The sequence below is a fragment of the Apteryx rowi genome, unplaced genomic scaffold, assembly GCF_003343035.1.
Source record: "Apteryx rowi isolate R43461 unplaced genomic scaffold, aptRow1 scaffold_6, whole genome shotgun sequence".
NCBI classification, from domain to species: Eukaryota; Metazoa; Chordata; class Aves; order Apterygiformes; family Apterygidae; genus Apteryx; species Apteryx rowi.
The window spans coordinates 3,641,257-3,655,199 of record NW_020450871.1 but is presented as its reverse complement, the minus strand read 5'-3'; the positions used below and the strand labels follow the sequence as shown (position 1 = coordinate 3,655,199).

General features: G+C 63.0%; 1 protein-coding gene across 1 annotated transcript in view; it reads left to right on the top strand.

Moving 5' to 3' along the window:
- LFNG (LFNG O-fucosylpeptide 3-beta-N-acetylglucosaminyltransferase) overlaps positions 1 to 13,559 on the top strand; it is a 14,724-nt gene extending 1,165 nt beyond the window's left edge. Inside the window, exons 2-9 of the mRNA XM_026082972.1 lie at positions 4 to 216; positions 8,720 to 8,768; positions 9,864 to 9,963; positions 10,193 to 10,346; positions 10,463 to 10,548; positions 11,042 to 11,207; positions 11,840 to 11,925; positions 12,061 to 13,559. Of these exons, the coding sequence (XP_025938757.1) occupies positions 4 to 216; positions 8,720 to 8,768; positions 9,864 to 9,963; positions 10,193 to 10,346; positions 10,463 to 10,548; positions 11,042 to 11,207; positions 11,840 to 11,925; positions 12,061 to 12,127 (921 nt within the window). The 3' untranslated portion in view covers positions 12,128 to 13,559. The remainder of the gene's footprint in view (positions 1 to 3; positions 217 to 8,719; positions 8,769 to 9,863; positions 9,964 to 10,192; positions 10,347 to 10,462; positions 10,549 to 11,041; positions 11,208 to 11,839; positions 11,926 to 12,060) is intronic.
- The last annotated feature ends 384 nt before the right edge of the window (positions 13,560 to 13,943 follow it).

Here is a 13,943-nt window from a genome sequence, read left to right as displayed (position 1 = left end):
CAGGGCCCCCCGGGGCTCCGCAGCTTCGCCGACTACTTCGGGCGGCTGAGCCGCGCCCGGCGGGAGCTGCCCGCCGCCCCGGCCAGCCCCCCGCGGCCGCCCGCCGAGGACATCTCCGCCCGCGACGTCTTCATCGCCGTGAAGACCACCAAGAAGTTCCACAAGGCGCGCCTGGAGCTGCTGCTCGACACCTGGATCTCCCGCAACCGCGACATGGTAAGGGCCGGCGGCTGCTGTGGGGAAACTGAGGCACGTCCCCGGCGAGGGGCGGCTCCTCGGCTCTGGCGGTGGCTTGCGGGGCTGCCGCGGCGGTGCCGGGAGCCCCCCTTGGTCCCCTCCTCCTGCCCCTGTGCCAGCTGCAGCATCGCCCGGGAGTGTGCAGGGCCCTCGGGTCGCCGGGCTGGACCGGCAGGTGTCGGCCGGGCCTCTGCGGCGCGGGGGGCTCGTGGGGTGCTGGGGCCTGGCAAACGCCACCTCCTCTTTCTGCTCCCTGGTGTTGCTGAGCACGAGCGTTGCTTTGAGGCTGTCAGGGTTGATTTGAAGCAAGCAGCGTTTTCAGAAGGGTGAAACGCGGCATTGCCTGCCGGCGGGGTGAGTTTGGGAAGGGGGAGCAGAGTGGTGGAAGGCGGCTGGCCACCCCTCCAGGTAGCTCGCACACGGTAATCCCTGAATAAACTCAGCTCTGGGGTCTCTCCATCTGAGCAACTTCTATGGAAGAGCTTCCCCCAGATTTCTTTCCATCGGGGAAACTGAGTCATGGTACTGCAGTAGGGGGAGCAACCTGCTCCGCTGATGCCTGGAGTGCCTAGAGAGGGGTCTCGTCCCCGCGGTGCTCCCCGGGAGGTGTCTGGCTGCGGGCACTGGCTTGGTGAGGTAGCGTGGGGTGCCTGGAGGACACCCGGTTTTCCAGCCAGGGTGCTGGGAGAGCTCTGGGATGTGCCGTGGCTCTCTGTTGGGTGCCGAGAGCTGGGAATGGCTGGAGTGCTTGCAGGCTTTCACGGATCTGCTCTCAGATCTGCTCTCGCCTCCAGCTCGCCTGTGCTGGGGACAGTTGCAGCTAGTCTGATCCATGACCGCACTGAAGTCCTGCGCTCAGCCTCTTACCCAGTCCTTCAAAGTACTGAAGCAAAATGAGGAGGGAAAAAAAAAATCCTGTTTCCTTAGGAAATGTGCCATCTGCTCTTAGGACACTCTTTCATCATTAGACAGCTTCCCAAGCAACTTACGGTCCAGACCTTCCCATCCTTCTGTCTTCACGTGTTTCCTCCTGGGCCCTGGCCGGGCCTGGAGTCGTATTTCTCACTTGTGAACTGTTTCTTAGGAAGTCTGAAGTGGCTGGGGGAGGGAGAGGAGGTGGTTGGGAACCGAACTGTCTGTGCCCTGGTTGACTCACATCCGTAGGACCTTCTGGGCACCCTCCGCTCCTGTGAGCTAGCCCCGAGCACCACTGCTTTTTGCCTGGGATCCGTCCCTTTGCTCGGGTCTCCTGGGCCTGGCAGTAGCTCTGCCTTTTCCCCCTAGTGCAGTTATTTAATGGAAACCCCTTCTAAGCTCTGCTGTCACTGCGAGGGAGTGCAGAGTGGTGGTGGGGGAAATACCCTTTGAGCACCTACAGATGATCCTGGGAATGGCTTTTTTTCCTCTCCTTGTGAGCTCTGGCTTTCTTCTGGTTTTTTTTTGTTTTGTTTTGCCTCGTTTGTCCGTTCGGATTCCCAGAGACCCGAGTCTCGGCTCTCACGCTGTCCCCCTGGGCAAGCTAACAAAGCCCCTTTTCTCCCAGCGCAGAGAAAAGGCTTCGCAGCCTCTTGTGTGGCACTTTCCATGGGAACGGGGGAGCCGGAGCTGGCGGTGTCCAGGTCAGGTTGCCTAGAGATGAGGGCCATGAAGCTGGGGGGGGCGCAGCCCGGAGAGGTGCCTGCCTGACAAGCCAAGCCGCTGAGTGACGGCTCTTGTACAGCACTTGAGGGACAAGGAGCTTGAGAGCGCGCTGGAGGCGTTGAAAACTCCCGCGGAGCAAAGCGAGGGCTGGGGGGGAGAAGGAAGCAGCAGAGGAGCCCGCGCCGCCGGAGAGGGCGGTGGGAATCGGCTCCAGCCTTCCCACACTGACCTGGCCCCCGTCTCTGGGAAACTGCCCTCCTCCCCGCGGCGCGGAGGGACCAGGCGAGCTTCGGTTGCCCCCTCCCCACGAGGGGCTGCTAATCTRTCTGCCGCAGCGTGCCAGATCCCCTCCTGCCAAGTCCTCCTTGGCYGGCTGCTTTGGGGCACCTGGTGCTCCCCCAAACTTGGCTCCTCTCTCGCTTTTTTTTTTGTCTGCAGCGCCCAGAATCGGTGCCGTGCGGGCTCTCCTCCGTTGCTCCCCCATCCTGGCGTGGCCGTGCAGCTCCTGGATCGCCTCCTTGCCAGCTTCTGCCGGGCCCCTCCGGCTGCTTTTTGCAAGCAATGTGCTGGCTTTGCTCGGGGGGTTGCACCGGGGAGCTGCCTGAGCTAAAATGTCTCTCTTGGTCTGAGTCAGGCCCGTCTCTCCTCATCCTGTTCCTCTCTCGCTGTTTTGCTAGCAGCATTCGGGCGGCCGTGCAGCTTAGCTGGCGCGGGGGAAGTTTCTGCTGAACGACTGAGAATCCCCTTTGCCCAACACAACATCTTGCTCTTTCCCCCATTCCTCCCCCTTGCATCAGATCTGAACCTTCCTCCTAGCTGTTCATTAGCCAAAGAGCAGTGCAGGGAGAAGTGGTGCGTGCACTGGGAAGAAGGAGTTAAATGCAGCAGGTAACCCAAGCCCGGAGCCCGGGTAGATAGGGGGAATAGCTATTGTGTTCTTCCTTGGATATTCTTTGTTCTCCATACAATAGTCCCCGTTTCCTGTGGTTTGTGCAGTCCAAGATACTGCAGCAGCCTAAGGCAATGGGCACCCCCTTCTCCTTCCTGCTTTTCTCTGCACAGTGAGGGCAAATCCTTCTTCTTGCTAAATCTGCTCTTACTTCCCTGCATTGCACAATCCAGGCTGGACAGGCTGCTACTGGAGAAGAGTTATGGAGTTTTCCCTGCTCGCTTTGGGAGAATTTCCAGCTGCTGTCGTCTCGGCGTTTGTATCCTTAGGATGTTGGAGTGCAGTTTAGGGAAACTTTGCACTTGAAAGTAAAAGGGTAATGGGGGGGAATGGCTGTTGCACAGAAATCCTAGGAGCAAGCGGGTCCAAAGATGCTGACTTACTGCTGAGTCTGGTGACTGCAGTGACAGAATTGCATAAGAAGTGTCTGCTGTCCCCAGGGCGCAGGGCACGGTGTCGAGGGCGGCCGGGCCGCCGGCACGCTGCAGATGCCTGCAAGGCAGGGTCGGGTGCGATCCTGCCGGCATGGGGATGTGCTCGCTTCCTCAAGCGCGGCTAGATAATTGCAGGCTTTGAAAAGAAGAGGGAAAAAAAAAAAACCCTTGCTCCTGGCTTGGGAGGAATGTGTTTGCCTTCCGGAGAGCACGTGCCTCTGCGGTGGCAGTTCCCAAATTTTTCTAGCACCTTGGCCAGAGTCCCTGTCCTCGGGGGTAACGGCCAGCAGCAGCGTGCTGTGCACCGACACGCTGCACGTGTCCCGCTTGTGTTCCCGAGGGCTGCGAACAGAGCAGGTAGGACTGGGGCGGCTGGGGCGTGCCAAACTTGCACGTGCCCGGGACACCGGGGCCTGCTGAGCCCTGATCACTTCAGCTCACGTCTGTGCGAGGGTCCCTCCCTGCTCGGCATCGGGTGCTGATGGAGGCAGGGCTGTGGGTTGGGGGTGGCGTGTGTGGTTGGGGAGGGGGTGACCGYGGACACGGGTGCTGTCTGAGCACGGGGCAATTCGTTGCCTGCCCCGAACGATGCCGTTGTCCTTTGGAGGACTGGATAAAAGGCCGCGGGGTCGAAGCCGGCGAGAGGCCTGCGAGGCAGGAGGGGTGTGGGACCCTAATTGCACAATGAGCTCATTGTTCGCGAGATTATTAAAAAATTATAGCGCTGAAAATTACAGTGGAGGATTCTTCCTCTTACTGGAAAGAGGGGGAGGAAGGGCCTGGGGCCTTTCACGGGGGAAGCCCCCATCCCCGGGCTCGCGTGCCCTGCTCCGAGCCCTGGGATCGCCGTGCCAGCCGGGGAAAGCCACCGCCGGGCCGCGCGGGAACGGGGACGCCACCGCGGCGCTCGCCCGCACCTCCCGAGACGGGGTGGGGGCTTTCCCCGCTAACCGCCGCGGCCTCGCGSGGCTGCGGCAGGGCTCGTCTGCAGTAAACATCTGCTGCGGGGGCCAGAAAGCAGGAACCTGCTCCGGCAGCGCCCGCTCCTCCTGCCTGCCCCCAGGAGCCGCTTTTCCAGCTGGAGGCTGCCGTTCCCGGCGGGAATTTCAAACCTGCCGCGGCCTGACGGCTCTGCTCAAGCTGCTCTTCGCCTCCTTCCCCTTGCCCAGAGGGGTGAGGTGTCCTCGTTGTCCTTGGGGTTGGGTGTTGTGGTCCCTCCCCCGGGTAGCTGCGGGCATCCCGGCTCCTGCTGCGCATCCCTGGGGCTGTGCTGGGCGTCGGGGTACGTGGGGGTGTTGGGTCCCCTCGTGGGGCAGGGAGACGCGGGATTCGTGCAAGCCGGGTCATGAGACGCTCTGACGTGCTCCACGGAGGTTCCTGTTTTCAGCGGGTTCGTTGCTGGGGAAGCCGGAGGCGGAGGCAGCCAACGCTGTCCGAGTGTCGCCCCCTGAAAACCCGCTTTAAAACGCGGCGTAGCTGGGGGCGGGGGGGAAGGAGAGGAGGGCAGACCGCTGACCCTCGCGCTGGGCCCGGCCCTCGGGGCGCTTTGCACAGCGCCGCGGTAAGAGCGAGCCGGGAGCTCAGTCGGAGCTGGGGTTTGGCTGCCCAAGAGAGGGGGAAGTGAGTCACCGCGAAAAGGAGAAACGAAGGGGAGGATGGAAAAAAATGAAAATAAAATAAAAAGAAGCAGGGCCTCCCTGAGGAAGGGGCAGAGCGGGCTGGCAGCGAGGGCCCCCGAGCAGCTCGGCGGGATGTGGGGCTGGCCATCCCTGCCGGCGGCTCCCGGCCATGCCGAGCCCGCGGCCTGGTGTCTCCTGGCCTGCGGCTGCAGGCAGCGGCGCGAGGAGCCTGGCGGGGTAACTCGGGCCCGCGTTCGTCAGTGGCAGCTATTGTTCGGGGAGGACTTGGCATCCTGTGTTTCTTTAAGTCGCAGTTTTTAGAACAATGAGGCTTCCTGCGTGTCCCCAGGCAGCGGCTCCGGGCGGGCAGCGGCCTCGGAGCCGCCGAGCAGCGGGACCTTCCTTTCCGTCGCCCCGGCCGGGAAGTCGGCTGCAGGGGTGCCAAGGGGTGCTGGTGCTCCTCGGCGCCGAGGACAAGCAGGCAGAGGTGTCAGGGGGGTGAGTGCAAGATGCCGGGCGCCTTCCCCCTGGGAGAGGGGGCAGCGGGACCGGCCCTGCTGCTGCTAGCTCCGGAGGTGCCCGGGGAGGTGGCAGCTCAGGGGTGCTGGGCTGGAGCATCCCGTTCCTCTTACCCCGCTGCAAACCGGGAGCTGCCGCAGGCCCGGTGTCCTGGGCTGGGCCACGTCTCCTGGTGCGCTGCCGCTGTGGCTGCGTGGGGTGCGCTGCTCCTCGCTTCGAGGACGCTCTGAAGGCCTCGCATAAAGCAACCCGGGTCAAAATAACAGCTCGAAGCCCGCTCTAGGCTGTGCTGGCCGGGCTTTTGCTGATCGCTGCTCTGCCTTGCACCTGGCCAAGCCGCCTGGCTCTCGAGGGGCTCTGAGCCCCAATGCGCGGGGCCAGGGGTGCTTCACCCGGGCGTAGGGGTGGCTGGCAGCCCGGGGAGGACCCGCAAAGCCACCTGAGACTCAGCACGGTCCTGCCCGTGTCCCTTCCCTGCCCCCTTCCTCACTTTCCCTCGCACTCCTCCTCCGGCTGGGGCTTGCCGCGGTGGCTCTGGCTAGCGCAGCCGAGGAGAGCGCCCTGGCTGCGGGAGGAGAGTCGGATCCCCGGAGACAGCTGATCCTCGGCTTCCCCTGACGTGTTTTCTTGTCCCTCTCCTTCCCGGCCCGTTTCCTTCCCCAGGCTCAGCTGACACCTCTCCTCTTGCCCCGCTGCCTTTTGAGCTCTCCAATCCTTTCCTCCACAGCCCRAAAGCCTGCCCAGGGCCGGGGGGACTGTGCAGGAAGGGCATAGCTCATCTAGAAGAAATGCAGACTAATTAGAGAGAGGCTGTAATTGTTTTGGGTTTAATTGAATTTCTTGGCTGGGTTCTGGCTGCGGCGAGGCGGGACGGGGGTGGGAGGGCGGCGGGGACCTGGGCGGCCGCGCTGGCCCCTGCGGGGCGCAGGGCTGGGTGCAAGYGGTGCCCTTGGGGCCGGGCGCGCTGGTCCCGAGCCCCAGCGCAAGGTGCCAGCCCGTCCCCTCGCGTCAGCGGCCCTGGGGAGCTGCCGGGGGAAGGAGCATCTTCAGGATGAAGCCTTTCGACGCGGGCAAGTCGTAAACAATTGTCCCTGGGTCTATTTATAGCAGCTGAGCCGGAGGATTAGTCGCAGGGTTATTTTTGGAGCCGCTGAAGGCGCAGTTGCTGGACAGCGTTTCTGAGCTAATCGAGCAAACGTCTTCTGTCTCGCCTGCCCAGCCTGCGAGCAGCCCGGTCCCCCTCTCCAGCGGGGCTGGATGGGGATGGACCCGGGCACCGAGCATCGCAGGGCGGATGGCGTCTTCTGAACCGGTGCTTGTGGCAGGGCCTTCCCGGGCGTCCTTGGATGGCCTCTCCTGCCCTGGGTGGCAGCGTGGCCCTGGCAGCAGAAACGAGGATGCGCCTCGGGCCCAGCGCTTGAGCGCGCGCTCGCGGGAACCTGCTTTTTGCACCTCCTCCCTCGCTTTGTCCCCTTTCAAGCCCAAAGGTCGCTTGTAGCCCCCGTCGCTGGCAGCGCGCCCTCCTCCTCTCCCATTCGCGTCCCTGCTCTTCCCGGCAGCCTCGCCGCGCGGCRACCTGAGCAAACACGGGGGCCGCGCCGGCCCTGCCGCTTAACCAGCCCAGCTGTATGCTAATGCGCAGCGCCGCGCTTAACTCTGCTCGGCTGAGTAAAGTCAGCCCCGCGCGCCCCGCTATTGTCGCCGGCTCCGCAAACAAGCCACGAAACGCAGCGCGCTCCCGGGGCCGCCGGAGTGATGGGTGGCAGCCAGTTTCCAGCTCGCTTGTAATCCATCATCCCGAGAGCCCTGTCCCCGTTTCCCTCCCCGCCGGCTCCTGCCTCCCTTCTCCCCCCTCCCCCGGCCCTTTTGTCTTTCATCTTTTGCCCTTTTGTGCACGTCTGGTTTTTAATAGCGCTTGGCAGCTGGTTGCGGTTTCTCTCCTCCGGCTTTGTTTGCTGCACGCTGATGGATGGAGGTGCCTTTCCCACCCCTAGTCGCTGCTCGTGTTTCTTGTCCCCCCCCCCCCCCCCCAAGCAGCAGGCCACCGTCTCCCCCCCCWGTCCCCGGTGACATATGCCAGGAATTAGCTGTGTAAATAGAGGAGTGCGGCCAGGCGGCAGCTCAGGTGCTCCCGGGGCAGGTGGGTGCCGCCGGGGACCGGGGGACCTCGCATGGGGACACGTCGGGCTGGCAGGTTAGGGTGCCCGGCTGGCCCCGGCCGCAGCTGAGCACGGCTGGCGGCGGCAGGGCAGAGGGGCCGCAGACGCGTCATGCCGGCGGCACCCAAGCGTGCTGTTGACACAGGTGAGGGGCCGGTCCCTGCCGAGACACCTGGCACCCGGCCACGGCAAACACCTGCCGCGGGAGGGGAGCTCCCGGCCGGCCGCTTGGCACCGCGCTCGAGCGGCCCTGCGGCGCGTGCCCGGCTCTCCGGAGGAAGGCTGGAGTCCCTCCTCGGGTCGAGCCATGCGCYGCAGCTGCTGGCAGCGTCGGCCCTTCGCTCCGCTCCCCGGCGCTGGCACCTGCTCCTCTCTGTGCTGGGGACGGCCCTCGGCATCTCCCCGAGCTCCCGTGCAGCCGGGGGCATCTCCCTGCCCTGCTGCCTCCTCRCCGCCGCCACTGCTGGGAAAAGCAAGGGGATGGAGACGCTAGAAAGTGGCTGTGGGTTGAGCCCTGGGGTGGTGAGGCCCCATCGCGGGCTGGTGGTGATGGGGCGCCCCAGGTCATTGCATCTTCCTAGGGAAAGAAGAAAAATCCCCATTAGTTGCTCTACCACTACCAAGGTGGTAAGGTGCCACCACCAAGGAGTTATTAACCTTTTGCTGCCCTTAGGGGGAGAGCCGGAGAGTTGACCTAAGCCTGCAGCCCCCTTTCTAGAGGACACTCACGCTGAGCTGGGCACCCTCATCAGTCTCGGCATCACCTGGATGWTGATGGTGATGCCTTCGTCTAGCAGAGCAGCCTTAGCTCTTTGATGCTTCCCCAAAATAAGCTTCGCTCATCTCCTCTCCTCTCCTCTCCCCTTGCTCTTGTCTCCCTCCTCCTCTTTGATATATCTGCACGAACATCTTTGAATGCACCGTCCAACTGGCACAGCTTTCAGTCCACCCCATCCCATCTCTCCCCCATGCCCACCCCCAGCCGGCTCAGGGATAGGACCCAGCCGGCCCTGTTGGGTTTTAATGAGCAGGAGCAAGTCACCGCTGGCACCTTGTGGGGCTGATCCCTGGGTGCTGCCCCAGCCAGGAGTGCCCGGCTGCGTCCAAGAACAATGCACAACGCCCCATCGGTTCTCAAAGGTGCCTCATCTTCTCTTTCAGACATTCATCTTCACGGACGGCGAGGATGAGGAGCTGAAGAAGCAAGCACGTGAGTCCGTGGCCCTTGCCACTTTGCTTGCACGGCCTGGCTGAGCACGGCAGCAGGTTGGGCCCCCCTAACAAACCCRGTAGCGGCAGCACAGGGCCGTGCCCGGGTCTCACCCTGTGCCCCCCGGCTGGAGAGAGGCCCTTGGGCACCGAGCGAGTTCATCGCATGGGGCCTGCAGTGTGCCGCTTTGCACAGACGTTCAAAAAGCCCCAGTTCAAACACCAAGCTCRGGGGTGAGGGTCTGTAAAGCAACGGTGTGCGTTGGGGTGCTGGGACCTTGTAGAGGGGCCCTTGTGGCACAGGGCATGTGGCTGGGATCTGGCCATGTTGTTTTGAGGCAGGATCTCTTCCCACCAGCGCTAGGAAGRTCTCCAATGCGGTCCAGAGTGTCCGGCCCTAGCTGGGCCTCCAGACAGTGCTAMGGCTGGGGCAGGAAGGGGGGATAACGGCGTGATGGGAGCTCTCGCCGCAGGGACCGGCGCTGAGAACGAGGCCGCTTGTTTCAGCGATGGTGGCTAACGCACCCRGGAGCCCCAGCTCGGGACCTGCTCCCTTAGCAGTTATCCCGTCCTCCCTCTTGCAAGCCGCCGGCGGGGAGCGCGGTAACAGGGTGCCTTTGCGCCCGTTCRTCCCTTGGGCAAGCTGGGCTTGCTGGGCAAAGCAGCTGGGGTGTAGGGGACTTCCCCGGGCAGCGCTTCTCCGGCTCCCCGGAGGCTCGGTCAGCTCGCCCTATTCTCCTGATGCAAATGACTCCTTTTCAGGCCGGCAATCAATTCCCTTTGAGCCCGGCTAGCAAATAACAGGTGGCCGATGGTGGGAAAACACAGCCTGAATGGGGCGGGATCCTGGGGAACRCGTCCCGGTGGGAGAAGTCGGCTCGCAGGCTGCCCATCGCCGCCGGCCCCGCAGCGATTCCTTGGCCACGTAGCTGGAAAAAAAAGATATAGCCGAACCTTAGGTCTTCTGCTTCATCCGCGCTCCTTGCCTTAGCTCGGGGGGGACCCAAAAGCTCTGCCCAAAGAGACCTGCCCCCATCCTTACCCCAAAGAGGGATCCCCCCGACCTCCGGGGTTTAACCCCCTGCTCTCCCTGCAGGAAACGTCATCAACACCAACTGTTCGGCTGCCCACAGCCGCCAGGCTCTGTCCTGCAAGATGGCCGTGGAGTACGACAAGTTCATCGAGTCCGGGAAGAAGTAAGCAGCGCCCGGGGCTACCGCGGAGGGGACCGGGATGAGCCCGGCGGGCGCAGGGGGAGGCGATGCTCCCGCGGTGCCACGGTGGCCAGGCAATGCAATGCCGTTTCCATTCGCCCGGCCCGAATTCAGCACAGGGCTCGGCTGCTGCCCTTGGGAAACGGGGAGCGAACGCCGTTACGGGGGGACACCCCAGCCCGGCGTAACACAGCGCCTGCTGTCGCCCCAGGTGGTTCTGCCACGTGGACGACGACAACTACGTGAACGTCCGCACGCTGGTCAAGCTGCTCTCCAGCTACCCCCACACGCAGGACGTCTACATCGGGAAGCCCAGCCTGGACCGGCCCATACAGGCCACCGAGAGGATCAGTGAAAACAAGATGGTGAGAGGGGCCGCAGGGCAGCGCCATCCCGAGCTGGCTTGGTTCAGGCCGGGGTCCCCAGCCCGGGCGGTGGAGGCAGACGCCGCGCTCACCGCCTTTGCTTCTCTCCCTCCCAGCATCCGGTGCATTTCTGGTTTGCCACAGGAGGAGCAGGGTTTTGTATCAGCCGGGGGCTGGCGCTGAAGATGAGTCCATGGGCCAGGTAAGAGCGTTGGCCTTGCTGTCCCGTAGGGACTCCTGAAGGTGCCAGCGGGGCACAGAGGAGCCACGTCTTTGGGGCTGGACACTGAAATGTGCCCTGCTGCCTTGCTCTCTTGTCTTGGTGAGAGCCTGGGGTTTCTGCAGGGATCTGGAAACAACCTGGGAAGGGACTCTGGTTCCTCTAGCCCTAGTTGCCTCTTAACAAGAGTTGGTCTGGTCTGTGAGGGTGGCTGAGCACTGAAGAAGGTTGCCCAGAGAGATTGTGGAGTCTCTATCCTTGGAGATATTCAAAAGCCATCTGGATAGGGTCCTGGTCAATGTACTTTAGGTGACCCTGCTTGAGCAGGGAGGTTGGACTAGATGATCTCCAGAGGTCTCTTCCAACCTCAGTCTGTGATTCTGTGAAATCTGTGTCCCGCCCTGGACCCCATGAGGTGCCACATCCCCTCTGGGCTCTGGCACGCCGCTCTGCAGCTCCTCGTTGTCTCCCGCAGTGGCGGTCACTTCATGAGCACTGCGGAGAAGATCCGCCTGCCTGATGACTGCACCATTGGCTACATCATCGAGTCCGTGCTTGGGGTGAAGCTCATCCGGAGCAACCTCTTCCACTCGCACCTGGAGAACCTCCACCAGGTGCCCAAGACAGAGATCCACAAGCAGGTAAACTTGCCCCACTCCCTTGGCTCAGCAGCCCCGGAACGGGAGCACGGGCAGCCACGACGGAGAAGAGGCTTGGGGATGGACAGTGCCTCCATCTCATTTTATCCCTTGTGATGCCAACATGCAACAGGCTGGGGGGAGCCTGAGACCAAATCCGGACAGCGACATCTCYGTAGGGGTTGTCTCCTGGCATCTGGTTTTCTCTGGTGCTGGGGGTGAGGGAAGGACGGTGCCTAGCAGCTCACAGCTGGGGGGCAGGGTGCCAAGAGYCCCCCTTCAGAGCTGCTCTCCCCCTGCCCGAGTCACCTGAAAATTTGGCATTCGGGCCAAGCCCTTTGGCTGGGTTCCCTTTGCAGTTTGAGGAGGATTCATCTCGTTTACATTGAGTCACCTAAAAATGAGGCATCTCAGCTGAGGAAGTGCTTCTCATGGGTCGGTGGAGGGAGAAGGGCCTTCAAGCCCATGCTAAGGGGGTGAGGCAGAGGAGATGACCCCCCTGGAGGAGCCCCCCAAGCGTTTGACGGAGTGGGGAATTTCCCCAGCCCCCGAGGGCCTGATTTAACCCCTCCAGCCCCAGCAAGAGCAGCCCCTTGGCCCAGCGGTCGCGTGACCTCCTGTGCTGCTCCCCCCAGGTGACACTAAGCTACGGCATGTTTGAGAACAAGCGCAACTCCATCCACATGAAGGGAGCGTTCTCCGTCGAGGAGGATCCCTCCAGGTGGGTCCGGCGGGTCTCCTGCCGCCCGGCTCCTTGCCGGCGGGGAGGACCCGGCTTGCAGCCGCGCGGCGCGGGGCCGGCGCTGCTCCCATGGCAGTGGTGGCTGCAGCTCAGCGCCGCCTCTCTCCTCCGCAGGTTTCGCTCCGTGCACTGCCTGCTGTACCCGGACACGCCGTGGTGCCCCGCGAACGTCGTTTACTAGGGAGACGCGTGTCCCCTCTAACCTCGTCCCAAGTTTCCCCGGTATCCGAAGGGCTTGTGGGACCGGTGCGCGCGCGTGCGTGTCTGCGCGCGCGTCCTCCCGGGCCGCGAGGCGGAGGGAGGTTGTTGCTGTGGTAATGCACAGTGTGTGTGTACTGAAGGCTGCTGTGCGGCCCCTCGTCCCCCGGCCGCCGGGGCTTGCCGCCTCCTCCGCGGCCCGGCCGGGGCAGGCAGGGAGGGACAGGTCCTGAGCACTTACGCGGTCGGCGCAGGGGCCCGGCTGGCTGGCGCGGGCTGAGCCGCTGCCCGGGAGCTGTCGCCTCGCGGCGGCGGGTCCCACGCGGGGTGTGGGGAGCGAGTCCGGGCATCGCCCGTCGCCTCTGCCCGACCTCGGCTTGCTTTTTTCTTCCTTTCGAATGTTAATTTTGGTTTTGTTTGGTTTTTTTTCAATTTGTGTCTTTCGACCCTCGGCTCTGACCCGCTCCCTTCCCCCTTCCGGCGCGCTCCTAACCCGTCCCCTCTCCTCCTGCCCCAAATCTCAGCAGCTGGGCTCCGGCTCCTCCTTCAGATGAAGGCTCGCGGCCGAGGCCTGCGTTCGCCCGGAGGAGCCGGCGGCGGCCGGGCGCAGGGCGAGAGGGGAGGGAGCGCCGGGGAGCTTTCCCGGCTCCGCGCCACGGCTGAGGCCGAGCCGGGCCGGGAAGCGCCGCGGCCGCGGCGAGCTTTGGGGCTGCTGCACCGAAGGGAGCCCGCGTGGCGCGCGGGGGGAAGCCCGGGGTTACCGTTGGCTCCATTTGCTGGAGCTCCCGACATCTCGCTGGAATATTTTCAGCAGCATAAGTCTATGCACTATTTATAGAGACTAATTTAAAGACTTTCTATAAATACGGGGGGGGTGGGGAGGGGGGAAGAGGGCTGTTCGGAGAGATGCATCTGTGCCACGTCCACGTGCCTGCCGCCTTCGCGTAGTGCCGGAGCGTCTCCCTTTGGTGCAGCGTCCCGGCTCGGCCTCTCGCCCGGCTCTGCCCCCGCCGGGCAGCCCTCCAGCAAAACCAGTGTGGGAAAYGCTGCCCCAGCGCGACGTTTCGCCGCGGGCCGGGGAAAGACTTATCCGGGTGCCGAGGTTGGCGGGAAGGGTGAGGGAAGCGGATGCGCAGCTCGCCCCGGGGATGTGCACGCGCCGTGCCGCCAGCCCCACGTGTCCCCAGCACCAGCCTGAGCCCGGCAGACCGTCCCCTCCGGGGTGCTGGGGCTGGCGCTGCTCCCCGGGGGCGAGCGGGCAGGCGGAGCTGGACGTTTCCAACCCGGAGCTGAGTGAAGATAGCCCATAATGGGTGCGTTGTAAATATCTTATTGCGCCAGTATTTTTTTTACTGTGCCTTTTTTGTAAAAGAAAAAAAAAAAAAACGGAAAAAAAACCCCACCACGCGTTGAGAATTATGTAGATTTTAAAATGCTTTTTATACATTTTCTGTGGATCGGAAAAAAAAGAAAAACAACCTTCTGATAATCTGTTTTAAAAGAAATTGCAATGTCCTGTAACTATCACTTACCTTAATTTATATGTTCCAGTATCTGGAATGTCACTCTGTGCTTTTCTTTTTGTAACTGGGATGTGTTTAAAAGCAATAGATGTTGGGTTGGGGAACCAGCACGGGCCCCGTGTTCTCAGGGACTCGCACCTGACGGCTGCCGCGGGCGCCCCGTGGCAGCCRCCAGCAATAAAGCAGCTTCTTGCTGACCACGGTCACCTGGTCCTGGGCTCCGGCGTGCCTGTCTCCCGCGCTCTTTGCATGCGGGAGAAGTTAACGTGCTCTTCA